Below are 25,545 nucleotides of genomic sequence, written 5' to 3' on the forward strand. Positions count from 1 at the left end.
AGAAGAAGCAGAAAAAAATGCATGATTTGAATGAAATTTGAACTGGTTTTTTAAGGAAGTGAAGCACAAAAAAAACAGACGGATGAATGGCATGACACTAGTTCTTTCATTCTTTTTTTTTCTTTTTTTGGTGACAAACTCTTTTTGATTCGACTTTCAAATGTGAAAACAACAAAGGAAGAGAAATGGAAAAGAAGAGGGCGGTCCCATTGGGAAACAACTCGAAAAAGAGAGTTTCGGAAGAGAAAGAAGATGATGATGAGGACGATGGATTAGTTGAGGAGTTGAAAAAATGAAGAAGACGTGATGAAAAACTCATCAAGAGTGGCTTCTGGTGGGGACACAAAGTCAAATAGGAAAGAATGGAATAATGTGAATAGAGAAGTAATTTGAAAAACTGGGAGCCATTACTGTATATTACGGCTGAACTTGTCGAGTCATCCAAAGCTATGATAACTCAATCCAGATTGTAGGCGATACCAGACAACATTCGAATAACGTCAGAGAGGGCGGTAGACGGTTCTTGAGTGGAGTATGATTAAAACTGCTCAATGTCTCAAAAAACTACCCTTAACTACCTTCGCTGTTATTTAAATTTCATCATTTTTACAATTTGATCGGAATTAGGAAAGGTTTCTTTATTTAATAGGAAAAGATCTACACGGGGATTGTTTCATCGTTTCAGAGTTGACAAAACTTCAAATTTCTCCGAGTCTATAGTACCCACCTAGATCTTCAATTTCGTAACTGACGACTCTGTACAAACTACCTTAAATATTGTTCTAGTAAGTGAACGGGCGATTACATGCTATTTGAACCAGGATTGCTCCAATTGAGAGAGCTCGAACTTTTCCTAAACATGTTCTCAATGATCAAAATGTATTGAAATTGAAATTCTAATCCAGTTCATGAAATAAGATCGAAAAGGCAGTCTTCTGTTTGTTTTCAGGCATTTTCTAGATGATTTCAAATTTAGAAGAGTGGTTGCAATCGCACAAATTGGGTAAACTTAAAATGTTTTGTTTTGGATAACAAACGCATTCGGAGCCATTTCAAAGAGCCTTCGCCCCGTCAGTTTTATAGGCAATTGGAGAAAAAAGGGTCGAATAAAGAGTGGAAAAAAGGCACGTTTCGTTTCCATGAATTGAATTACAAATACACATTTAAAGGGAAAAAAACGGGGTTGACAATAGAAGAAGAAGCTGTTGTCGGTGGGAAAGGTGTTTTGAAGAAACAGAAAGGTAGTTGGAGAAGAAGAAAAATGGGCACGAAGGAGGAGAGCAATTTGAGAAAATTGCAAAGACTCTCTTGACACACCTCTTGGTTTTGGATGAATTGGTGAAGAAATAAACAGAGAAAAATGTGTATATATCGAGAAGAGGTTGGAAGAATGTTGCGAGAATCTGAAAACGGTTTTGAGTTCAGCGGGTCTCATGAAATTTCTCAACCTCTGTAAGAATACGGAAGAGATAGGAAACAAAAACAAGAAACCTCTTGAAAGGTACCAGGGCTGTGCGGCAACAAGTTGCCGGTTGCCGAAATTGCCGAAATTGCCGAAGTTTTAGTTGCCGAGTTGCCGTTGCCGAATTCGGCAACTCATGTTTCGGCAACCGTTTGAGGTTGCCGAATTTCGGCAACAGTTTTTCGGCAACTCGGCAACAACGTTAAATTTTCTTTTCGTGATAAATTTTTGCAATTTTACAGAAAAAATCAGTGAAAAGACTTAATCAGGGCAAGACCCGCGGAAAAAAACTAGTCATGCAAATTTAACAAACTGTAGTCGAATTTCGGCGGTAGCTTCAAAAAAGTCTTGGTTTTGACAAAAACCATAGAATTAATGGAAAATAGTTGATTTTAAGAATGTTTAGTGGTTTCACAAGCTCTCTTTATGATTTCTTGTCTCATTTGTAAATTTTTGTTATTAGGTTTGAGTGAACATAACTTTTTATGAGACTTTAGTAAAAAATACTACTGTTGCCGAAAGTTGCCGAAAGTTGCCGAATGTTGCCGAGTTCAAATTTCGGCAAGTTGCCGAGTTGCCGAAAGTTGCCGAAGCATGAATTGCTAGTTGCCGAGTTGCCGAGTTGCCGAAAAAAGCTGTTGCCGCACAGCCCTGAAAGGTACGCGTTGCAATCACAAAATGTAGATACATTACCGCTCAATTGGGTATGATCTTTGACCGTTTTCAGTTGAAATTGCCCAACTTTGAGAATGTGTCATGGTAAATCTGGTTGTCACAGCTAGTAGGTTTTCATTGAATCTTACAGATGGAAAGTAGAGCTTTATTTTTGTAGTTGACAACTCCTTTGTAAGAACACTCTCTAGCAAATTACGTATCGACAAAGTAATTTCACTCTCAAATCGGCCCATTTCAGTGCAAAATAGTGCGATTTTTCAGCTGTCATCTTAAAATGACCATAACTCTCTAGGGAGCGCCTGCACAAAAAATCACTACAAAACTGGAGCTCAACTTTTAATCTCCATGGTTCATTAAAAACCTACTGGGTGTGACAATCAGAATCACCATGACACACTCTCAAAGTCGGACAATTTCAACTGAAAACAGCTAAAGTTTACAACCTTTTGACCGGTACTGTAAGCTGGACTCCATGATCACATAATGCTCAGAGAGTCTCAACTGTATTTTCTTCAAATAGATAGCTAGTTAAACAGCCAACGTTAGCTAGCTAAACAGCCAACGTTCATATCCTATTGAGCGGTACCGTACATTTAACTTTTCCGGCCTGTAAAAGTTGTGAAATTTCCTTAACAAAAACAGATGAAGAGGCCTTTGTGGAACTTTCATAAAAGCAAATTCTTATCAATAGAAGCATGAGATAAAGAAGTCATTTATGAGAAATACTGATAATCCAATTCTCGATCTCTAGCTGCTGCATAAGAACGTCTTCTTTCAGTCTCTTCGTAACCTTTTCGAAGTTCCCATTGAGTTCCAGAGTCTATTGTTGAACTGCTAATTGTCTGAATTTGAGAATCTTTTTTTGTAGTTGTCAACTGTTTTTCCGGTTCCACACTTGTTGATTTCTTCTTTCTTCCAAATGCCAACCATGCAATGCAACAACAACAACACAATAGAAATAGAAGGACGAGCAGAATGATAGAGATAATTCTGAAAATTTTAAAGAATTTGGAAATAGGTTCAATGTTATTACTGAGCTATCGGGTGGAAAAAAATATTTACGTAATATTACCGTACTCGTAAATTAGCGTTATTCAAACACATTACTCAATTGAACTCACATTGGCTCTTGTCGGAATCTCCAACAACAGTTCTCTAGAAACTCTCCGCAACATTCATAATAAGTGAAGAATGAAGGTGTTGGACATCTTCTGAATCCATGATTATTTCAGTATACATGATGTTCGAATACTTACAAAGGAGCAGGTCTTGGAGAGTTAAAATACCATGGACGACGACATATAACGTCATTATATGATTGAGAATTCACTGAAGATTCAGAATAAAAGTTGGCGAATCAAAACCAAACTATTCCTAGGTTACCTATCAAGATCAGAGGAGATAATAGAACAAAATATAATAACGAAATATGGGAAAAGCGCATGATTATCAATAAATCAGTACAGCGTTCTGGTTGACAAGACGTGGAAGTTGTAGTGTCCAAAAAGTAAACACATGCTTTCTCGCATAACTTTCCTCGGCCTGTTGCGCACGTCTGACTCATATTTATTCATTTACAAACAGGAATGACTAATATCTGAAACTCTGGAAGTATCCTATCAAGTGGGTCAAACAAGTTCAATTAGTAAAATCTTTTCGGAGATGATCATGAGGGAACAGAAAGCAAAGCCTTTCAGTAATTTGTAGGCAATGTGATTCCAAATATTTATAAACCTTCTCGTTCATTTCTCGATTACTCAAACTTGTATTCATAGGTGTACTTGAATTTAGTACGGTAGGTTTCAAGGAACTTTTTCTTGTATATCAAAAGGTCTCGCCACGAATTCTAAAAACACAAACTGAAGAGCTGAAATTTTCCAATAGTTTCGTTTTGCTTGATCAGGAGTTTTTATTGTCGTTCCTATAGACGCGAACTATTTTAATAGACGGATCAAATTGGCATGATTTTGTTCGTACTAATTATTTTTTGTACCCTCGCCGAATTCCGAATCACTCGAGATTATGTTTTTTCATAGCTATTGCTGACCGCTCACCAGTAGACATTTTACACAATTTTCTTAATATTTTATACCCACTTTATTCGAATTCAAACAATTTTTGGCGCCTCACAGTTTGGCGCCCAGGTTTTCTGCGTCTCTTTGTCGTAAACACTGTTTCTTTCCGTACGAGACTCCACCGTTACGTTTCACATGTTGCCGCCAAAATCTCGCGTTTGAATTTAGACAGTCACACTTTCGCGTTAGTTTACCGCATTTGCGAGGGTTCTTTCAGTTGTAGTGAAGGAGAGGACAACTTTTTGATGATTCTCTCTCTCTTTTATGCTCATATAGGATTTTTAAATCTTTTAAAAATCTATTTTTTCAGCATGGACAACATTATCGGTGGTCAAGCCCAACAAGTCGAGGACACTGACGGAACTCGAGTTCAAAATGAATTCTCGAAATTCTTGAAAAGTTTCAAAGATTCGAAAGATGAGCTTCGATACAAGGTAGCAATGAAGGAGTTGGTGCAGCCGGAGAAGAATACCATCTTTGTTGATATGCAGCATCTCTACAAATTCAGTAACAACTTGGCCACTACCATTGAGTTGCAATACTATCGGTTTGAAATATTTTCAACTACGTAGTCACGACAATTTTTTCAGCGTCTATCCATTCATGTGCGAAGCGTTGCATCTGGCTACTCTCGATGGGTGCGACGAAAATGAAAGGCAACAAATGTTCAAGAAGCAACTGTACGTCTCCCTCTACAACCTTGACGCCAAAACGAAGGTTCGTGAGTTGTCAGCTGACAAAGTTGGAGGACTTGTTCGTATCGCTGGTCAGATTGTGAGAACACATCCAGTTCATCCAGAACTTTCAAGAGCTTGCTTCGTTTGTGAAGATTGCGGAGTTAGTACAAAAGACGTTCAACAACAGTTCAGATACACTCAGGTAGTCGTCCGTACCGTTTTACAAAATTTAAATATCTTTTTAGCCAACGAAATGCGCCAATCCTCAATGTATGAACCGCACTCGATTCAGTCTAGATGTCAACTCATCTACTTTCGTCGATTTCCAAAAGATCAGAATTCAGGAGACTCAATCCGAGCTTCCACGTGGATCGATTCCACGTACAGTCGATGTGATTGTGCGAGGAGAGATGGTTGAGACTGTTCAGCCGGGAGACAAGTGCGATATTGTTGGAACACTCATCGTAATCCCTGATATTGCGCAACTCAGCACTCCTGGCCTTCGTGCTGAGACTTCCAACCAAAACAGAGGTGAACAATTGAAAATGAACGTGGTTTATAGTGAAAAATGAGATGATAATTTAAATTTTTTCTTTTATTTCTTTACTGACGCAGTGGTTGTCGATACTTTCACAGTCTTCTTTGTCGCTGGTTTCATACACAAAACGCGTTCCCTGATGAAATCAAGGTATATCTTCCGAGTAACTGGAGTGAAGATAAAGTACACCAAAAACACGTGACACGGGATTTGGGCTAAGCGGAAATACGTGAATGCTAGCTTCCCATCGTTGGACAAAGTACTGAACAACTCCTGAAAGAATTACTTATAGTAACTATTCATGTACGCTTGTCTACCGGAGCAACTCGAAGAACCAAGCTTGTCAACTCATATACAGATAGGTAGAAAGCTGTAATGAATGCTTGAATCATGAGCATTCTCTCTGTTTTCTTCTTCGCTTTCAGAACATCCGAAGGCATTGTCGTAGCAAACTGATCTTCTTTTCCACCTCGCAATATATTTTTGATTTTTGCATAGGTTGGTGACCTTTGTAGTTTGAAGTTGATTATAACTAATACGTTGAAAAAGAACGCAACGAACGGGAAAAATACCGAATAGTAGTTTGAGAATGTTGTAATCTTGAAAGTAAGATTTAATTAAAGTTAAGGCCATCATTCATACCGGATGTCTTTTCGGAGCACACGATGAAAGAAATCCAACTGCCCGCTGATCATAGTTTATTTGGCATTCACTCAAATAAGGAATCAGTAGGCAGATAAAGTTGGCTACCTAAAATATATCAATTTTCTCATGAAAATTTCCCACCCACCATATGCAAAGATGTGTAGATCCATATTTTGCTGGCAGTAAATAACTTTGAAGCTTGCATACTCAGAACGACTCCGATTCGGTTTATAGTCATCAATATCAAAGTGAGCATCGGATGAAGGTAGAGAAATGTGACACCCACCGAAAGCTGTGGCCCAATTGTATCTCGGTACACTAGAAAATACGTAGATAATTGGTCGTTGGTCGTTGCTCTCACTCTTATAGACATTATCGGTCATGTAATAAGGGAGGATGTAAACCGAGACACCAAAAATAATGAGTAGTGCGTTCGATATTGCCATGTTGTATATGTATGTCACAGGTAGCGCTTCTGAAAATAAACACAGTTGACTTCACTCGGACCGAATTAGAAAACAACTATTTTTGGATGTTTTTATCGCCAGAGCTAGAGTAATACAGTAGAATAAGTTGAAAGCCGAAGCTCCTTGATATACCCATAGAGATACAACTTTAACAACAGCAGCGTCCACTGTCATATTCAGTACAAAAAGGAAGAATAGGAAGAGAGGACTGAGAGAAAATTGAGGCAAAGGGAAGGAGGTGTGACTATATGGTTTTGTGATGAGATTGAGGGTGATTTCAGTTTATTGGAATTGGTTTTCGAGAAATTATCTCTGCGTGGAACGAGGAAGTGAGAGGAGATTTTTTGTGACTTTCTGTGAAACCACATTTTCAAATCCTTGGATCAAAAACTGGGAATCTTCCAATAAATATTTATTTGCAGGTAGAGCGACCGACAAGGCTGAGGGAATCACGGGATTGAAGGCGCTTGGAGTTCGTGATCTCACCTACAAGATGGCGTTTTTGGCTTGTCACATTCAACAAACTGAGAGTCTCATTGGCGGAGATGCGTCCGGTGCTATCGAGGAGAGTGATTATCTCGAGTTGTGGTCCAAAATGAGCCCTGAAGATCGGTCTGTGTTGAAAGAAATGAGTAACGACAAGAAGATTGAAAAGAACATTGTCGACTCTCTGTTTCCCAACATCTACGGACACCATGAAGTGAAACTCGGAGTTCTTCTAATGCTTCTTGGTGGAGTTGCAAAGAAAAGCAAAGATGAAGGAACATCTCTCCGAGGAGATATCAATGTTTGTCTTGTCGGAGATCCGTCTACCGCCAAATCTCAAGTTCTGAAAGCCGTCGAAGAATTCAGTCCGAGAGCCATTTACACTTCTGGAAAAGCTTCTTCCGCTGCTGGTTTGACAGCTGCTGTTGTAAAAGACGAGGAGTCGTTCGAGTTTGTCATCGAAGCTGGAGCTCTTATGCTCGCTGATAATGGAGTGTGTTGTATCGATGAATTCGATAAAATGGATCTCAAGGACCAAGTTGCGATCCACGAGGCCATGGAACAACAAACTATTTCTATCACTAAAGCCGGAGTCAAAGCTACTCTTAATGCCCGTGCCTCTATTCTCGCTGCCGCAAATCCTGTCGGTGGACGTTACGATAGAAGCCGTCCATTGAAATACAATGTCCAGATGTCTGCTCCTATCATGTCTCGATTCGATCTCTTCTTCGTTTTGGTCGATGAGTGTAACGAAGTCACTGATTACGCTATTGCACGCCGTATTCTCGATAATCACCGATCAATTAGCGAGCACACTGAACGCAAAACTGCCTACAAGATCGATGACATTAAGAAATATATTGCATTCGCCCGTTGTTTCAAACCAAAGATTTCTGATCGTGCTGCTGAAGCTCTTGTTCGCGAATACAAGAAGCTTCGTATGTCTGACAGCAACAACGCTGCTACATCATCCTGGAGAATCACTGTTCGCCAGCTCGAGTCATTGGTTCGTTTGTCTGAAGCGTTGGCTCGTCTTCATTGCGGAAAGGAAGTTCTGGACAGTCACGTAGAGAAAGCTGCTGAACTTCTGAATAAATCTATTGTTCGTGTCGAACAACCAGATATTGCTCTCGATGACGATGACTTCGACAATAATATCGTTGTAGTCGAAGCAAACAAAGAAAACCAGAGAGGTGATGAAGATATGGATCATGATGGAGAGAAGGATGCTGGTGCACATGTTGACCCAGCTAAGCTTAAAATCTCGTTCAAGGAATACAAACAGCTGTCCGATGCTCTTGTGCTGCATATGCGTGCTGACGAAGAAAGTCAAGGAGAAGATGAGTATGAAGGTGTAAAGCAGAGTGCTCTGGTTGAATGGTAAATATGCTATTTTGGTTCCCTTCTTTGAAAATTTCATTTACCAGGTACTTGGCAACAATCGAAGGTGATATGGAATCCGAGGAAGACTTCAATGTGCAAAAGACTATTTGTGAGCGTGTAATTCATCGCCTCGTCCACCAAGATCATATTCTGCTCGAAGTTGAGCCAGGAGAGGACCCAACACTTTGTGTCCATCCAAACTATGTTATCGCCGACGAATAACTTAGCTTATAATCACTTTCTGATCTCTTATTCCCTGTTTATCACTATTTTATCAACTCACTATTTTGCTATTAACTTGAGTACTGATTGCAACAAGTTTTTGTGAATGAACTTTCTTACTTATTTTACATTCAAACGTTTAGTTGAGGGTTTCTGTCTTTTCAGCAGTTGAAATTATTTAGTCATGGCCTAGGTTTCTCTGACTTCACGTCCGCGTACTCCTTGCAGGAAAACTATTTTGTATTTTCGTCTGTTGACCACCTTACCAACTCTTCGTATATAGTATTTTCTTCAAGTAAACAGAGGCAAAATGTCTAGTGATGATGCATCATTCAAATCGCCAACTCTTCCGCTTCTGCATATTTCTAATGATTCCACTGCTCCTCCATCTCAATCTTCGCCGAACAAGATAGGAATGGTGACAGAACAAATCGAAGGACCGGTAGAAGGAGTGATAGATGAAGTGGAGGTTAATTTAAATATTAAAAGCACAAATTTAAAACTCTGATGTTTCAGACAGCTGAAGTGGAGGCGGAAAAAGAAGCGAAGATCTCTATTCAGGCACCTGCATTGCATTATGAAGTACCCCCGTGGGCATGTGAACCAGATCCCGAACACACGTTCCAGTTGGAGGTTTTTTGGAACTTTTCTGTTTTTAAACTCGCAGTTTCCCTTTTGCAGGTTTTGAAAGAAGGCAAATTGATCGGAGCGTTTGACTTTGCAAATCGTAAAAATGCCACATTCGTTGTTATTGGACGCATCAAACCTGGATGCGATCTCGTTATGGAACATCCATCAATTTCGAGATATCATTGTATTCTGCAGTACGGAGATGATAGAATGTCGAAAACTGGAAAGGGGTGGCACATTTTTGAGTTAGGAAGTACACATGGAAGTCGAATGAACAAGAAAAAGCTCCCACCAAAACAATACATCAGAACGAGAGTTGGGTTCATTTTCCAGTTTGGTGAAAGCACTCGAATGTACAATCTGGTTGGACCTGAAGAAGATTGTGAACCAGAATGGGATTGTTCTCCGACGGAAATGAAATTGAGAAAACATAAAAAAGAATTGGAGGCAAAGTTGAGAGCTGCTGCTGCACAAGAAATGATTGCAGATGAGAAACGGGCGAAAGAAGAGGAAGAGGGATGTGGTTGGGGAATGGATTACGGAGAAGATGAGAAAGGCGTGACTACCGTTGAAACTGATGCGCATCTGATGGAAGATCGAGAAGCATATTACAATCAGGATCCTAAGAAAGCGTTGCAGAAGTTCTTCGAACGAGAAGGATTCGATATGAACTTTGAATTCAGTGAACAAGGGCAAGGACATACTCATAAATGGGTTTGCACTATTGAGTAAGAGTTGATTTCCAATTATTTCAACTACTTTACATTTTTTTGCAGGTTACCAGTAGAAATCGATGGCGTAGATCGTGCTTTTACTGCATCTGCAACGGTTTCAACTTCCAAAAAAGACGCACAAGTACAGTGTGCTCTTGAAGCGTGTAAAATCCTGGACGCTTACAATGTTCTTCGGTAAGATCCATTTTATTAGGTAAGACTTCAAAACTAAGAATTCAGAAAATCCAACACAAAACTCCGAATGCAACGTAAAACATTAGAAGCTAACGATTATTATGATGAAGACGATGATTTGTATCTTGATCGAACTGGACAATTGGAGAAGCAAAGAGAGAAAAGAAAACAGTGGGCGGAAGAAGGTTACGGGCATAAACGACCAGAAAAGGATACATATGAAAGTTTATGTGCAAAATTGGAACAGGCAAAGAAAGAGATTGTGGATTGTCAGAAACATTTAGATGCGTTGTCTGTTTTGTCAAAAAATGCCACATTAACAGAAAGTGGAGGCGATGTTCTTGATGACTATATTAGACAGTTACAGAAAACTGGAGGAAGTGGTGATGATCCGAAGGTGAGAGTTGCAGTAAATTAGTTCTGTTATTGAGAAATTGTTACAGACAAAAATGGAAAAATCGAAGTGGCGTCAGAAGTTGGTTGCAGCAACTCACGAATCACAGAAACTCGAAAAACTGGTGAAAATAGCGAAGCCTGCCGCTGTGAAAGGTCTTGAACAGTTGGATGCATCTGCGAGTAACCGAGATGCTTTTCTGAAGAAAGTTATGGGACTACGAGCAAGAAAAGAAGTGGATCAGACACCAGCACAACAACCTGGTCCATCAACTCTCCCATTTCCAATTACTCCAACAAATTCAACTGCAGCTGAAACTATTAAAGAATCACCAGTAGAATTGAAAAAAACCGGAGAAGTGAAAATTTATCATCCATCTGTAAATACTGTAGATGTGATGCCAGAAGATATGGACAGTGAAGAGAAAATGTCTGAAGGAACGAATGAAAAGAAGGAAGTTGATGTAATTCCACCCAAAGAAACGAATGAAAAGAAAGAAGTTGATGTAATTCCACCCAAAGAAGCATTCGGTAGCAAAGTTCAGAAAAGAGTGGCTGAGTGGGAAGAAGAACTAGAAGCAGAGAAAGAAGAAGTTGCGAAAAAACAGAAGCTGGAAAAAGAAGCTGAGGCGAGAAGGAAAGCGCAACGTGTCCCTCGTCGGGGTGTTGAGAAGAAAGTTGGTGGATCTGAAGATTATGGAGCAGGCGTCGAAGACCGAGAAGAAAAGTATTCGACGTGGATGCCACCAAACGCCGAGCAGTCAGCTGCCAAGCAAGACGCACTCCGTGCTAAATTCGCTGGCAAATATTGAGTATTTTGTAGTTACTTTCTATTCCAATAAAATACAATCTGTCATATGCGCGTTTGTAAGCCTAAAAATGAAATGGATGAGATTTATTGAAAATATTCAATCCGCAAAATTATTTAGTCAACAATTCAATAAACTTTATTTTAAAACAAACAACAAAAACATTGAGATTAATTATATTCTCTTGCCGGCGAAACTCCACGGTTCGCTTTTTTTTCTTCATTATATTTTTTTAGTTCCATATCCGCTGGACGAGATTTATCATGACGTAAGTCAACTGATCGATTCTCTTCGGAAAATTGTTCGACCTGGACGAGCAGGTCCTCATTTTCAACCATTTCAAGATCAGTGATCATGTTAAATAGTGTCACATTCGTCGGAAGATTTGGAGAACCGATTTTGTTGAAAAATGAAAGAATATTGTGAATGTCACGAGTGAGAAACTGGAGGCAACGCGGATGAGACAAATCCATAGCTTGAGAAACATCAATGACGTGAACTTTGTTGCCTGGAGCTAGAAGAAGGTTGAATTCACTAAGATCAGCATGAACCAAATCGCATTCTTTATACATGCGGATCATGATCTGAAAGTCAATTAAATTTTTATAGACAATAATGAGTTCACTTGCCGCTTGTACTTGATCGTAAACTTCTTTCACTTCTTCATCGATGAAAAAATCCCAATCGACGTTTTTGAGTCTTGGTGCAGCAAGTCCACTATCTCCGATGAAGGACATCACAAGAATATTTTTGCGAACTTCTATCGGTTGTGGACATGGAAGATGCTTCTTAGCCATTCTCGACAAGTTCATGTGCTCTCTCTCAGCCCAAATTTTCAGAACAGCTCTCGGATTTTTGAAACGGAAATCATCTTTAACATATTCAGATCGATTCTTGAATTCAGACAAAGTTGTCTTGTAAACTTTAATCGCAAAGCTAGTAACAGAATTTTGAGCATGAAGAACTGCAGACTCCTTTCCAGTAGCGATAATTCCGTCAACTGAATCAAAAACTCCCTGATTGATCCATTTGAGAAGGAGCAGACGCGTATCACTATCAACAGAAGTGTCCATTGTTGCCTTTTCTTCTTTATCTTTATGTCTCATTTGACGTTTTGTTTCACTTTTTCCAAATGCCATAAGTCTATTGTAAACCTTGTTGTTAAGCTTGTCGTTAACCATATCTCCAGTTGGTAGAGGATTACGATCCTGAAAACTACTTGATGTGTTCAAGGTTCGATCCCTCCTTTTTGTATAAAAACTAACATTAAATGTTTTATCAGCATTACGACGTCCACTGACTCCAGTATCATGCTTTGTACGAGAAGTACTCGGTCCTTCTGGACGAAGGCGTGCAGCATCATCAGCATCTAACTTAGCATACAACATATTGGTGGCTGCTTGTCTCAATGCATCATCATCTTCATCTTCTGAATCTGTTTCTTGCAAAGTTTTCGGATGATAACGATCAGGAGCAATATGAACCGAGCTTGAGGTGGCTACTGCTAGAGCTACATCATATTCTCTATCAAACTGGCGCTGAAGAGCCAAAGCAACTTCTTCATCGGTCATTCCTTCGGTATTGATTGGTAGTTTCTCTTCAGAAGTGGATGAATCTCCATATACTTGTTCGATGTGCTGATTATCCAAATGACGTTTTCAGTTGAAAACTTTTTCAACTTACTTTTATATACCTCTCATCTTCCAATTTCTCTTGCAAACTCATGTCTTCAATGAACTCTTCACTCATCACATCGACAAAGCTTACAATTGGCTCTTCTACTTCCCCCTGCAAAAAATGTTTCAATGTTGCATTATTCGTTTCCCTACGCGAATCATTCACCAAAAAATGGTGAATTTTCAGTAACAACACAGTCTGAAGAAATCGGTGTAAAACACAAACCTCTTTTTTGCCCCAAGCATTCTTTTTCCATGGGTTATTGTCACAATTAGCCATTTCGGCTTTTTCCTGTAAAAAATTTTGCAGTGAAAATTTCAATAAGATGAAAAGTCATTTGATTGAGAATCAAATTAAATTGCGGAATGTTTCGCAATCCGATCAATAGCGGTCTTCATCGGAGTAACAAGCGCGCGCTGTTGGCAAGAAATAGGGAGACCGTTGAAAGAACGCTATTGGGTGGAGAAGTAATATAGATAACGATAGTTTGTAATGTCAGGTTTATTATAATCAACCCTAGATAATGGAGAACAGCGGCTAGCACTTTGTGTTTTTTCAAATTCCAGTTGAATTCATAGAATCAATTTGGCAAGCTGAATACGTTATTTACAATAGTTACGCAATAGATAAAAATGAGTTCAAATTAATCAATGACTAAATGCTTGCTTGAAAGGCTATCGAGTGCTCTTGGGGACGGTGTGAATGCTCGAAATGCAAGGAAATCATCAGTGATGTTGACTTTCGGACGTTCTGTAGAGTGTGTTGCTTCAATGAACAGAACTTCTCCTCGATTTAAAGTTTGCGAAGTTGTTCCCACGGTTACAGTTGCAGTACCGTAAAGGACGGTCAGCACAGAGCACGATTCCGAGTAAGGGAGTTGATAGATTGATCCGGCAGGTCCTTTCACTTCTTGTACCCAAAACTCCTCGATCCCACGTGGAGTAAATAAGAGTGATCCATCCTCTAACTCGTTTGGAATGTACTTTGGAAGGAGAGTTTCGTTGTAGTTCAACATCTCAACGAGGGACTCGACATCAATATATTTTGGAGTAAGTCCTGCTCGAATTGTATTGTCACTATCTGCCATACATTCAACACAATCTCCTTTCAAATAAGCATGTGGCATATTTGGTTCCAAAAACGTGGCCTCTCCTGGTTGCAACTTGAAGTAGTTGAGGAAAATCGGAGCGAACACGCCAACGTCGCCTGGATACATGGTGAAAAGGTATACAATTATTTCGTCAAGAGCCGATTTGTTTTCTGAAACAAGCAAAGTAAAAGGACACAACTTAATCATGTCTTGAGTACCCTGTCCTTGAATTCGTCTAGCTAGCTTGTCCACAACTATTTGCAATTGTTCTTTCGGAGTTCTCCAAATTCTTGAGAAAATTAGCTTGAGGACCTGAGAAGAACTCTCTCCATATGATCCAAGATTGTCGATTTGACCTTTTTCTTCTTCGGTAAGTAATTCTTGGATTTCCGAGTACACTAAATGAAATCGATGATATATTTTAATTTACGTATTCCCTCTTACATTTCAAGTATTCACTAATTTGCGAATGTTGTCTGAATCCAGAGAGCAGTTCAAACTCTGTTAAAGCAATTGCGATCTCGGGTTTGTGATTGTCATCTGGATAATTTTTTGGATCTTTCGCGTGGAGAATCTTTCCTTGTTCTTTAGTTGGATGTATTTGAATTGACAGTGGTGCAACCACAGATAACACTTTGAACAAGAACGACAGCTTTCCTATAAAAACCTAAACTCAATTAACTTTCTAGAGCTATTCTGTTTACCATTTTCATGTTTTCCTTGTAAGTTGGGTGAAGTAGCCAACAGTTGCTTCAAAGCGATGCCATTCTCGATGACGTGGGCAGGACCGTTAGCATGAGTGCCAACCCAGAACTAAAACAATAAAGATGATGAAAGAGAACGTGTTTCGGGCGTGATATAGGTCGATCTAGTCAGATGATCGCGCAATCTTCGAAAATCACGACATAAGGTCAAAAATCTGAGAGATGATAAAAATAGGTTCTCTATATTTAGAATCGACGTAAAGAACCTCTACTTACTTCAGCATATGGCTTGTCTTTGTCGAGATTCGGGATATGCCCTCCATCTAAAGCAAGACTTCCAGCCATACTAGCCTCTCCTTTGGCTCCCCATGCGTAGTTGTTCACTGTGCACTTCAGTTTCAGAAGCATCTGAAAACAATGATTTTGAAAGTCAGTAATTTGTTGACCAGTGACTGAGGAAATAATAAAGAGATAATAACGGAAAGGGACTGATCTCTCTAGTTCTGCGCGTGCGCTCGAATCGACACGTGACTGAACGGAATCAGTCATAAGTTGGTCACAGATGGAGAGAGCGAAGAAGACTTCCGAACTGGAAGATACAGAATACATATATATGCCCGTGAGGCTCGGAGACGCAGAAGAAAAAGGAGTGAGATCAGGACTATAAAACGAGTGCGACCATATCATTTTTTGAAAACTTGAGTGCGCGTGTGTATGTGAGATTGCGTCAACGTGACTAGGCTAAATTGATGAAAGAGACATAAATTTTCAGACTACTCTGATGACTGTCGAAAATAGATTTATAGCTTAGATGTATGAGAAAGAAGATGTAGTTGGTCAAAAAGATAAATGGTATTTCGGCGATTATTTACGCAATGAATAGCGGCAAGATGGCGTCGACATCGCTCGAGAAAGCTGCGAAATCACTAATTTTACAAACAAACGCCGGAAACTTGAGCGGAAGGGAACAATCGGTGATTCAATTTTCTTTATGTTCTTTATGAGTTAGAGTACACTGAGATAACAGGTAAAATCATAGGTAAGAGAACAAACAGCAAAAACTTAAGATTAAAGTCAGAAACACCGTTATTCTTGCATTCCAGAGAAGAAACAAAGTTAGTCAAAGTATAGTGCATTGAAATAGGGAACTACATTTCAAAGTTAAGCACTTTTCCATGTCGTAAATTGGAAAACCGTGCAAAAATGAAAAGATGAAACCGCGCTCAACTGCACTCTCGTCAGTTTATTTCAAACAAAATTTTGCAAATCAGAAAAAAAAAGTTTTTCAGGAATGCTCAGCTCATTGAGTTTTCTCATTCATGGCCAAAACAACAATCAGCAACAAAACCAAACACTTAAAGAACTAGAATGTCTCTACCTAGTTAGTAAAAACAAGCCAGTGAGAGACGCGGATGGAAACCCAGTAAGATTATGAGCAATTGTTTAAATTTATTAACATAAAAAACTACAGTTATCTGTCGAAGAGTTGACTGAAGATCTGAACAAAAGGATTATAAAACTGAAGCTGGATGCGTTTCAAACGGTGATTAATGATATATTAGGTAGCATTAATCAGGAAAACCGCGTGGCAACTCACTTTTTTCAGATAAATTATATACTCACGACGAAGCTCTCCATTACTTTGTTCTCGTCACAACGTACAGATTGCCAGATCAGCACTTGGAGCAAAGTTTAAAGGACTTATCGACCCAACAAAACTTGGTTGGTAGATTGATCAACGATAATTCCACTAACCTTTATATTCAGATTGTGAAAATCGATGATGTATACAAATATCGTCTGTACTCCAAGCCAATGGAACACAACAACATTCCACGACTTGCATGGGACATAACTCCAGTCTTGAAAACTTTGAAAGTTTCAGACGTCGATGTTTCAGTTTTTCGTAAGAATTGGTTATTCAAATATTCTTATTTTATTAAAAAATTCTCAGCAAAATACACATCGAGCTTCAAGGCTGTAGACGAATGGGGATTGATTTCCACCGAGTTCCGAGGCATTCTCAGTTGCGAAGAATTGAATTTAAGTGTCCGAGAGGGACAACTAATTGAATTTTTCCACCTGGATTCTCTAACCTTCTTCAAAAACATTCTTGACATGCACCGTGATATTAGTTCGGATCTATTCCAACTCGATGGGGATAACCACTTCTATCAGTCAAGACCGTGTCGAGTGGGAGAATGGAATCTGACGACAACGCGAATTGTGCTTCAAAAACATCTGTTTTTGGCCAATCAACTATCAGAAACAGTTCGAAAACTGAAAGATCATTTTGTCACAACTACAAGTAACTCCATTAGACTTCTGATTCAAAGATATCTTATCGACGAGCAGCACATATTTTCCGATTATTTTGAATTGTCACTTGGAAACCAATCTGCTTTGCAGTTCCGGTCTATTGTTGAGTAAGTGGATCTATCTAGATGAAAAATGTATACATGTTTATTGATTTCAGATCTTTCAACAATTTGAATCTTCTTAATCAGAATTTGAATAAATTTGAAGTTTGTGATAAAATATATGAAACAGTTAGTGCCCACTATCATGTTATTCGAGAAATGAACAAAGTTGTTCAAAATATAAACGATTACAGTGTAGGTTCTTGTTGAGAATAACGGTAAAACTAATATTAACGAGTTTTCAGCCTATTCTCCTCAACGAAATGTCCTTCACTGGTTCTCAATCGGCACCCCAGTTTTATGCTCGTCAAATGTGGAAAAGACTGAATGTATCTCTCATTCGATTCATCGTGAAGTCGGTTGTTTTTATTTTTTTATTTAAAAAAAAACTAGATAATTTCAGCAAACTGGCAGAAATGTTGACAACTCCCGATTCTGAGCTTATGGAGCTTCTTACTGATGCGAGTGATGTCAAGCTCATCAAAGATCCATCTATTTGGCAACGATTAAATCCGCTGATAATGGAATCATCACAATGCATTGATGAACTTCTGGCGAATCGAGTTGCAGATCTTATTATTGGATATCAGTTTTTTATAAACGACAAGAAGAATAAAAGTTGGAAATCGGATGATTCTACATTTGCCTTAACGGATATACAAGATGCAGAAGAGCTAGAGTTATTCGCAAAGACATCTAATTTTGAGAAGATAATTGATGGAATACTATCTGAAATTGATGTTAACTCAACTTCTGGAAACCTAGATGAGCTTTCCACGTGTATTAATAAGCTTCTGGAGCAAGTTCCAACAACAATGCTCGTTGAAAAGTATTCACGCGTTGTTCTAGAGAAGTCTGTCCGATTTTTTGGGTTTCTCAAAACTTTCTTCACTTCTGCCTATATTCATTTAAAGGATAGGAATATTTTGTAAGTTTCTGACTCAAAATGAAAAGATTCAATGATATTGATTTCAGAAGTCGTACTACATTGGATACATTAGAACGAGAGAAAATGCATAAACAAGGATACGACGCAGAATTTTTGAAAACAGTCGGATACGACATGAAAAGTTTGTCACAGGCTGTATATGTTTCATTCAACATATGCTCTCAGGTACAATGGAGGACTCTCTACTAACTGTCAACCCTCCAGAACCGCTTAATGTTTTCGTTTCTACTGGTGTAACTGACCTTTACTCGCAGGTTTTCACAGTTTTGAACATGCTGCATACAGCACTTGAGGCAGTTATCGAAACGCGAAATTCAGAAACTTTGAAGCATGAACCTCGTCTTCGCTACGCATTCTTCCACATGAATACAACAGTTTTTGCAATTCGAAAGAATATGTTGAGTTTGATTGAAGCTTCATTTGAAACATTGATGGTACCTGTCACAGTTTTCTTCGAAAAGCTTTCTAAGTTTTTTTTCAGAAAGCGTTGGATTTTGAGAGTGCTTCCGAACACAAAAGTTCACATGAACTACTCAATGTCTGTTATAAAGCTCATCGGAAGTTCATTCGTGATGTTGCCGGAGCGTTGATGTTGAATTCAAAGCGAGGCACGACTGGAAGAGTAATCAGATTGGTTCGTTGATAAAAACATGACCATATCTTGCATTTGAAATTCAGATGGTCAGTAGTGTGTCACAAGCATCTCGCGCGTGTGTGAATGGAGATGCAGTCAGTGCGGATAAACACTATCAACAGTTTCTAACAAACCTTCTCATTTTCCTTGATCGTAAGTTTTTTTTTAAGCTTGGAAGGCATGATTTTTTCAGAATGTCGTCTCGATCATGTTCGCTATCCATTGTATCGAAGTCTTGAAATAGGAAGCGATGAAACCGATGGACGCAGATCTCGTTCATCCTCTTTTTCGGATGATATTAGCTGTAGATCTTATTGACCTGTTTAATACGGCTATTGATAGTTTCACTTTTTTTTAAACCACGGGAATAATTTTGTACATTTCATAATAAATTGTATGGTCTTGTTCTTGGTGTACTCCAATTTTTCCGATGATCGGTATATAATACCCTTTATTAATATTAACTTGACATTGTTTTGAATCGCAAATAAACAAGTAAGTCTTCTCTTACAGAATGGACAATTACGTGCCTTCAGATGAGACAACCGTAGAACCATCAAATCCATTTCCACCTCCGTATAATGCGGAAGACGCAAAAGTTATGTTAGTCAGCAAGTCCAGCAAATTCTCGAAAATCAACAGTTACGTCAGAGAGTACTTCACAGAAAGTTCAGACCGGAATCGGTTTGTGGTTTTCAAATCTACGAATGGAGCAACAGAGAAAGCTATTTCCTGTGTGGAAGTTTTCAAACAACAGTTTGAAGTACAGTTTTCGAACAATTATAAATTATCAAATATAATTTTATTCAGGAACCCCTATACCAGTGGACGCGTGTTGTCTGTTCAAAGAGGATCGTGCTGTGGAAATGCCAGCAAGAAGGTCCGAGAGAGTGAGTTTCGGCAGGTGAAAACGTTCTATTCTTGTTTTCAGCATCCGAGTCACAGTCGAAGTTCCGGTCATTTTTATCGTGATCTCTCGAGACCCATTCCCTGGGGAGTATAGCTGTATGAGGTACATTCCACTGTCATCTTTGATTAATTTAATTTCTAATATTTCTTTTATTTAGTATGCAATGTTCTTCGGACAAAGAGATCGCTTTCCTCCCGAATAACCGCGCTTCACACGGCTCTGGTGGCAAATCAGATAAAAAGAAACCGAAAAAAGGAAATCGAAAAACAAACGAAGGCAATAAGTGGACGAAACCAAGTTCGGAGCAAAGGAAGAACGAGCAAAAAGAGAGGAATCAACTGCTCAAAGAAATTGAAGGCCCAAGTGCCCAATAGTTCCCAGTTGTGATTGCGTTTGTTGTTTGTTACTTTGCAGTTGTTTTATTGTTTTCTATTGACTTTGAAACATGTTGACCTTTAATCAATTTTTCAAAACAGCTTGGTCATAATATTATGTTCATTTGGCTAAACAAGAAATATCGTTAAAGACGTGGCAAAACAAAAAAGATCCATGGAGATTTTTGAGAAAAGAAAACAGTATAGCTCTGGACAATAAACTTATCAAAAAACCGGTCGAGATGACTCACAACTGCAAGTAGGTTGTATAATAAGGATTAAGGGGAATGGGGGAGGGGGCTAGTCGAGGCTTGAAGTTCAATTAGAATCAGTCTCCTCTACGGGCGGTACGACGTTTCGCTCCTCCGGAAGGTTTGGGACTCTTTTTGGCTACCTCTTCTGTTGGTTGAACTGGTTCATTTTCGTGAACCACGTGGTCATCCTCTTCGTCGTCTTCTTCGGCAGTGCTTGATTGCGATGACTCTGTCTTGGTGCTCGATGGCTGTTGGTCGACGACTTCTTCCTCATCATCTCCACGTGGTGGCTGGTTTTGAGTGCCCGATGGTCCAGGCTGGTCTTCGTCATCTTCCTCCGCAATGATTTCCTCTTCTTCGTCGTCTACCAGATTTGGAACACGGTCGTCATCAGCGGAATACGTATCGTTCTTTTTCGCAAAGTTTGGTGCCGGTTTCGGTGCCTTTCCAAAACAAAATACTCCAATAGCTACTAGAGGCAACAGAATACACAGAATGTAAACGGCCCACAGCCATGGTTTCTCATTTGTTGCATCGATTATTTGCTGGAAAATTCCATTTGAGTTTCCAGAAGCAGCAGCGAGACGATACTCTTCTTGTTGTTTCACGTAAAATGTCTGTTTGGCAATATCAGAAGCGTCTTCTTCCGAGGATGTGATAAGGATGTTGTCTGTAAACATAGTTGATCATCTTTTTCAAAACATGTGCTCTCTTACCGAAAATAATGTTCTCACTCATTGTCCACAGTTCGATTCCGACAGCTGTGATTGGAGATAGTCCTTCGAATGGCTTTGGCTCGAAGTAATTCGGGTTGTCGATAAGTCTTGGTGCCCATTTACCCTTGTAAGCTGGATTGGAGATCCGCGGACGAACCCATTTTCCCTGCAATGATAGTATTAATAGGATTCCAAAAATGTTAAGAAAACTGTTTGACCGAATCCTATTGAGGTTTTGTACCAACGATAAATCCTCTTCGCTAATGGGAAGAAGCGAAAAGGGTGAAGTGGTTGGTCGAATTTGTATAGGCAAGCTTCATGAAGAGCGAAAACGCAAGCTTTCTTTCCCCCATCTATGATGAAAAACATCAAAAGATAAATTTCGTTTGCCATAAATATGAATAAATGTATTTATAAATAAAAAACTAAAGGGGTTACTTTTCATATTTACTTACTCTATACTTTGGATTCTTAATGGTGGGTGGCTTCCAAGTTCCGCATCCACTCAGACCTTTACAAGCTGGGTTATCGATGAGTGGGGCCTCCCAAGATCCGTCCATATCTTCGTCCCAATCTTGTGGCTTTTTTGCTTCTGGATCAGGAATCAACTCATTTTCATCTTCATTCCAGTCGTACGGTTTAGTCGCCGACTCATCAACAACACTTTGAGGTTCACTCTCGTCCCAATCGTCGGGTTTCACAGCAGTTTCGTCTTCAATGTGTTCACGCTCATCCCAATCTTCTGGTTTCACATCCGATTCATCAAAAATCTCTTTTGGTGGCGTCAACCCTGGCGATACGTCCTTAAAAAAACGAATTCAGAATGCGAAAACTAAACTATCACAATACTTACACTGAGCATGTTTCCATAGAAGAGACTCTTTCCATCAATACTAACGGAAAAATCGCCGGTTGGTTTGACAGTGAGCGTGAAAAGATGTGTGTTGTGATCATCCCAGTAGGTTGTTCCGATAGATGCAGGTTGCTTCGCATGATACTCCGAAATTGTTCCATTAATAGGATTTCTGTAGCGGAAAATAAGATGGACCTGACCGCTAGCTCCACACTTATCAGGACCGAACATGATTGTGTACGGAGTTTTGTCCTGGAAGTTGGCTAGATCTTTTTCAGCGCCTTCACTGAGCAACTTGAGATAACCTCCTCCACATTCTTGACCTTCTTCAAATTTCACGTCGTATCTTAAAATCGATTAAATAGATGGAAATATTCAAAAATAACTATTATTCACTCACTGAGCAACAAAATTCTCAGAATCGAAAACGAATGGAGTATTCAGTTTGGCAGCGATAGCATGGTGCCGTGCCTGAAATTAATAGCAAAAATATTTGAACGAAAAGCTTCAAATCGAAAAAAGAATGGGTAGAAATTCAGAAAGAACCCTCTTCATCATTAATTCTAGAAGAATTTCAATCGCCCGATTCCTTAAACTCACTTTTGTTTTTACAATCAAGCCGAGGTCTCCTTCAATCGATACTTTAGTTGGTGCTCCAATAATCCATTCACCATTGTACTTGGCAATATCTGAGTCAACGTCGTCTTTTTTAGCTAAACTTTTGATCCAAGTTTGTCCAACTTTTGAGCCAACGGGGAAATAGTCAAAAAAATTTGGTTTTGATTTTTCGGAGAGTTTCGGAGCAACAAAGTTAGATGGAACAAATTCTTCCTTGTCGTTGATTGTTTCAGCAACCTCCTCGTCTTCTGATTCGAAAACATCGTCATCGGCGTTAATTGGTGTAGCCAATAAGAGCGCGAGAAACACAAATGACCATTTTCGGTTTAGCATTATTACCTAAAAATGAGAAATAATGAGAGGGAGATGTAGTTCTATGGAAATAATATTGATTTTGGTTAGTACAAAAAATAAGTATAGAGACAGAATGTAAATCAAAAGTGAATTGGAAATGGGAGGTGTAGTGTCTGTAATCGACAACGTAAGTCTGGGCGGGCTGACGAACGCTAGTAGTGCTGCGGAAAAGAATTTGCGAGAGCGCGGTTACCTGCGTCTCTCCATACACCACACTCTCTATCTCAATGTCTATCGAGGCGCACCAACCACAACTAGTATATACGAGTGTGAGAGCAGAATATTCAGCGTCGCGTTGAGAGGACAACGCACGGCCGATCATATAGGGCAACACGCCGCCGGACAACGAGCCCCATTGTTGTAATTAAACCGAGGTCGTTGTACCGCAGTGCTCAGGCGGGTAGATCCCAAACTACAAAGTCTATTGCAGTTGCTCGAATGAGAAAATCGGTGCTATGGGAAACAAGAAAGGAAAAATAGAAAAGTAATGACCGGGAGCTAATTTTGATTATTCGTTACTTTTGCTTCAGCTGAAGTAAAAGTAAAAAAGAAAGTAAAAGAGAAATGATCTATAAAAAAGGGGAAAACGAATTTGAAACCGGTGGCGGGAAATGCGCCCTCCACTACGCAAATTTGCAGAATCTTACTGTAACCGACGAGCATGTTTATAATTTTTCATTGCACTCACATTTTTCATCGAAAGTGTCTGTCCTAGAAACGCGTGTTACCATTTGTGTCATTCTAGGCTAATTAAGTAGCCAGTTTCCTGATCGAGATAATTTCGCTATCTTAAAAAAAACGAATTGAAACCTCAAATGATAAACTTTTGTTTGCAACCTTCCTAAGCCAGATAAACGCATTCTATAAAAAAAAACATCTTTATCACTCTTCATTAAAATCTGAAAACATTAAGTGACCGGTAAAGGTCAGTGACCAGTTTAGTCTCGGCATATGTTTGAACATGTGATTTGTTGTCATGGAACAATATGAACTTTATGAACTTATATCGATTACACTTTCTTCGATTCATTTAGCATCTGCACTAACCAGTGTTAAGCTGCACATGTCCAGATATTTTTTTGAATCCGTTTATTATTAATGAGGTCCAAATTTATAACCTAAAGTGTTCAGTGGCTTCAAAAATTTGTAAAATGAATATTGCAAATAAGTTTAAAAAAATCATTTCCTTAATTATTCCTATTCAGATTCCGATATGATTTAATTTGAATGTTCTTTCAACTAGTACTAGTAAGATTTCAATTCAATTCGTCATGTTGTTATTTTTGTTTAGAATATCGCCTGTATGAACGGAGAATGTTTAGTTCCATCATATCTAATAGTTTACGCGTATCTAACTATTTGAATTCTTCATGAATGCCATCATGCGGTATCTAACCAAATTATCAAAATCAGACTTAGCATCAACGGGAAATCTTGTGCCCTTTCGACGCCTCTCCCATCTTTGCTATTCTTCTTCGCTGGTCGCCATCATTCACGTGTCCTGGCGCTGAGTGCAGTAGTGCGTGGTGGTGTTTGCACAATTCTAACCGTTCGAATGATTTGAAAAGCTCCCACAGAACATAGATTTCAATTCATCTATTGTCTCCAGCACAAGTCTTACTCTTTTCGTGGCGCCGAGCAGAATTTCACTGGCGAGCGGGTTGGTCGGTTGTTTCCGACCAACACTCTTCTGCTCTCATTAGGATTATGCCATATGTCCGTTTGTTACAAAATAGCGCTTTCTCACTGATATTATTTGAACAATGAATTTAAATTCAGAACCGCAAAATGCAGCCGAACGAAGGGTATCAGTATGATAGTGGCCCCCCTAACAATGGAGGACAAGGGCATCAGATACCTGCTGGCTCGCGACTCAATCAGTACCTTGCCAACAATAACCGTCAAGGTAAAGTTATATCAAGCAAAGTATGGAATACAAAAATTTTTTGAAAAAATTGAATGTTTTCATGATGTTTTTGGAGATATTAATACAGAAACTGTCTTTCGGAAATTTTATAAACATGCCCAACAACAGCAACAATCTTCAGCTATGCTTACAGGGCCATCCTTCGGACCGGGCACCCCTATTAACGTCAACGTCAGTTTTCTCCTTTCAATTTCAAAAACTGAGAATTTGTTTCATTTCAGGCACCTGTTTTCATCCCTAAACATCAGCAACCTCAACCGCCCCCACCGCCACCGCCTGCACAAATGGTGAACCAATTCGCTCAACTATCCATTCATGATGTTCCGGTGCAAATGATCCCATTTGGACAGATCAATGCGGGACCCCCACCATACGGACCAGTTCCTCACATGAATCATAGGCCACCACCGCATCACCAACCTCCTCCATCATTACAACCTCCGCCACCACATCTTCAACAAGCTGCCTACGATAGATATCAACAAGAAAATCGTGGAGGGACGACTTATTTTTATCAGGAACCAACAGATGGACCCCCAGATGAAGAACATTATCACGACGCAGATGTTGGAGATGGATGTATGATGGTGGTCAGTTTTCCATGGTACCACGAGAAGTTAAAATCATACTTGTCAAATGACGGGCCGGGCCCGTCTTGTCAGGGATATGGGATTTTTGAGAAAAATTTCCAATTT

At 39.3% G+C, this 25,545-nt stretch overlaps 6 protein-coding genes across 6 annotated transcripts; 2 read left to right on the forward strand and 4 right to left on the reverse strand.

Moving 5' to 3' along the window:
- Nucleotides 1-2,850: 2,850 nt before the first annotated feature.
- GCK72_009518 (uncharacterized protein) lies at nt 2,851-7,583 on the reverse strand (the record flags this gene model as incomplete). The annotated part of the gene is made up of 9 exons (XM_053727412.1): nt 2,851-3,127; nt 3,259-3,348; nt 3,394-3,466; nt 5,203-5,402; nt 5,501-5,700; nt 5,745-5,896; nt 6,218-6,547; nt 7,026-7,141; nt 7,408-7,583. 9 exons carry the CDS (start codon nt 7,581-7,583, stop codon nt 2,851-2,853), a joined length of 1,614 nt encoding a protein of 537 aa, XP_053586989.1.
- A 1,357-nt stretch (nt 7,584-8,940) lies between these two features.
- Nucleotides 8,941-11,373, forward strand: GCK72_009519 (uncharacterized protein; the record flags this gene model as incomplete). Its single annotated transcript, XM_053727413.1, has 6 exons — nt 8,941-9,099; nt 9,147-9,263; nt 9,312-9,988; nt 10,037-10,168; nt 10,214-10,565; nt 10,612-11,373. 6 exons carry the CDS (start codon nt 8,941-8,943, stop codon nt 11,371-11,373), a joined length of 2,199 nt encoding a protein of 732 aa, XP_053586990.1.
- A 167-nt stretch (nt 11,374-11,540) lies between these two features.
- On the reverse strand, nt 11,541-13,326 carry GCK72_009520 (uncharacterized protein; the record flags this gene model as incomplete). The annotated part of the gene is made up of 5 exons (XM_053727414.1): nt 11,541-11,954; nt 12,000-12,578; nt 12,636-13,007; nt 13,054-13,158; nt 13,273-13,326. The coding sequence occupies 5 exons, from the start codon at nt 13,324-13,326 to the stop codon at nt 11,541-11,543; spliced, it is 1,524 nt and encodes a 507-aa protein (XP_053586991.1).
- A 364-nt stretch (nt 13,327-13,690) lies between these two features.
- GCK72_009521 (uncharacterized protein) lies at nt 13,691-16,479 on the reverse strand (the record flags this gene model as incomplete). The annotated part of the gene is made up of 6 exons (XM_053727415.1): nt 13,691-14,307; nt 14,356-14,535; nt 14,582-14,794; nt 14,842-14,950; nt 15,118-15,249; nt 16,465-16,479. The coding sequence occupies 6 exons, from the start codon at nt 16,477-16,479 to the stop codon at nt 13,691-13,693; spliced, it is 1,266 nt and encodes a 421-aa protein (XP_053586992.1).
- Nucleotides 16,133-20,128, forward strand: GCK72_009522 (uncharacterized protein; the record flags this gene model as incomplete). Its single annotated transcript, XM_053727416.1, has 15 exons — nt 16,133-16,264; nt 16,313-16,403; nt 16,448-16,563; nt 16,609-16,747; nt 16,796-17,267; nt 17,318-17,456; nt 17,507-17,616; nt 17,665-18,189; nt 18,237-18,331; nt 18,376-18,644; nt 18,692-18,844; nt 18,889-18,997; nt 19,381-19,607; nt 19,655-19,734; nt 19,912-20,128. The coding sequence occupies 15 exons, from the start codon at nt 16,133-16,135 to the stop codon at nt 20,126-20,128; spliced, it is 2,874 nt and encodes a 957-aa protein (XP_053586993.1).
- Nucleotides 20,129-20,456: 328 nt separating this feature from the next.
- On the reverse strand, nt 20,457-22,902 carry GCK72_009523 (uncharacterized protein; the record flags this gene model as incomplete). The annotated part of the gene is made up of 6 exons (XM_003113013.2): nt 20,457-21,052; nt 21,099-21,264; nt 21,554-21,901; nt 21,952-22,297; nt 22,352-22,422; nt 22,552-22,902. The coding sequence occupies 6 exons, from the start codon at nt 22,900-22,902 to the stop codon at nt 20,457-20,459; spliced, it is 1,878 nt and encodes a 625-aa protein (XP_003113061.2).
- Nucleotides 22,903-25,545: the final 2,643 nt, after the last annotated feature.

Source organism: Caenorhabditis remanei, chromosome III, assembly GCF_010183535.1.
Source record: "Caenorhabditis remanei strain PX506 chromosome III, whole genome shotgun sequence".
Taxonomy (NCBI): Eukaryota; Metazoa; Nematoda; class Chromadorea; order Rhabditida; family Rhabditidae; genus Caenorhabditis; species Caenorhabditis remanei.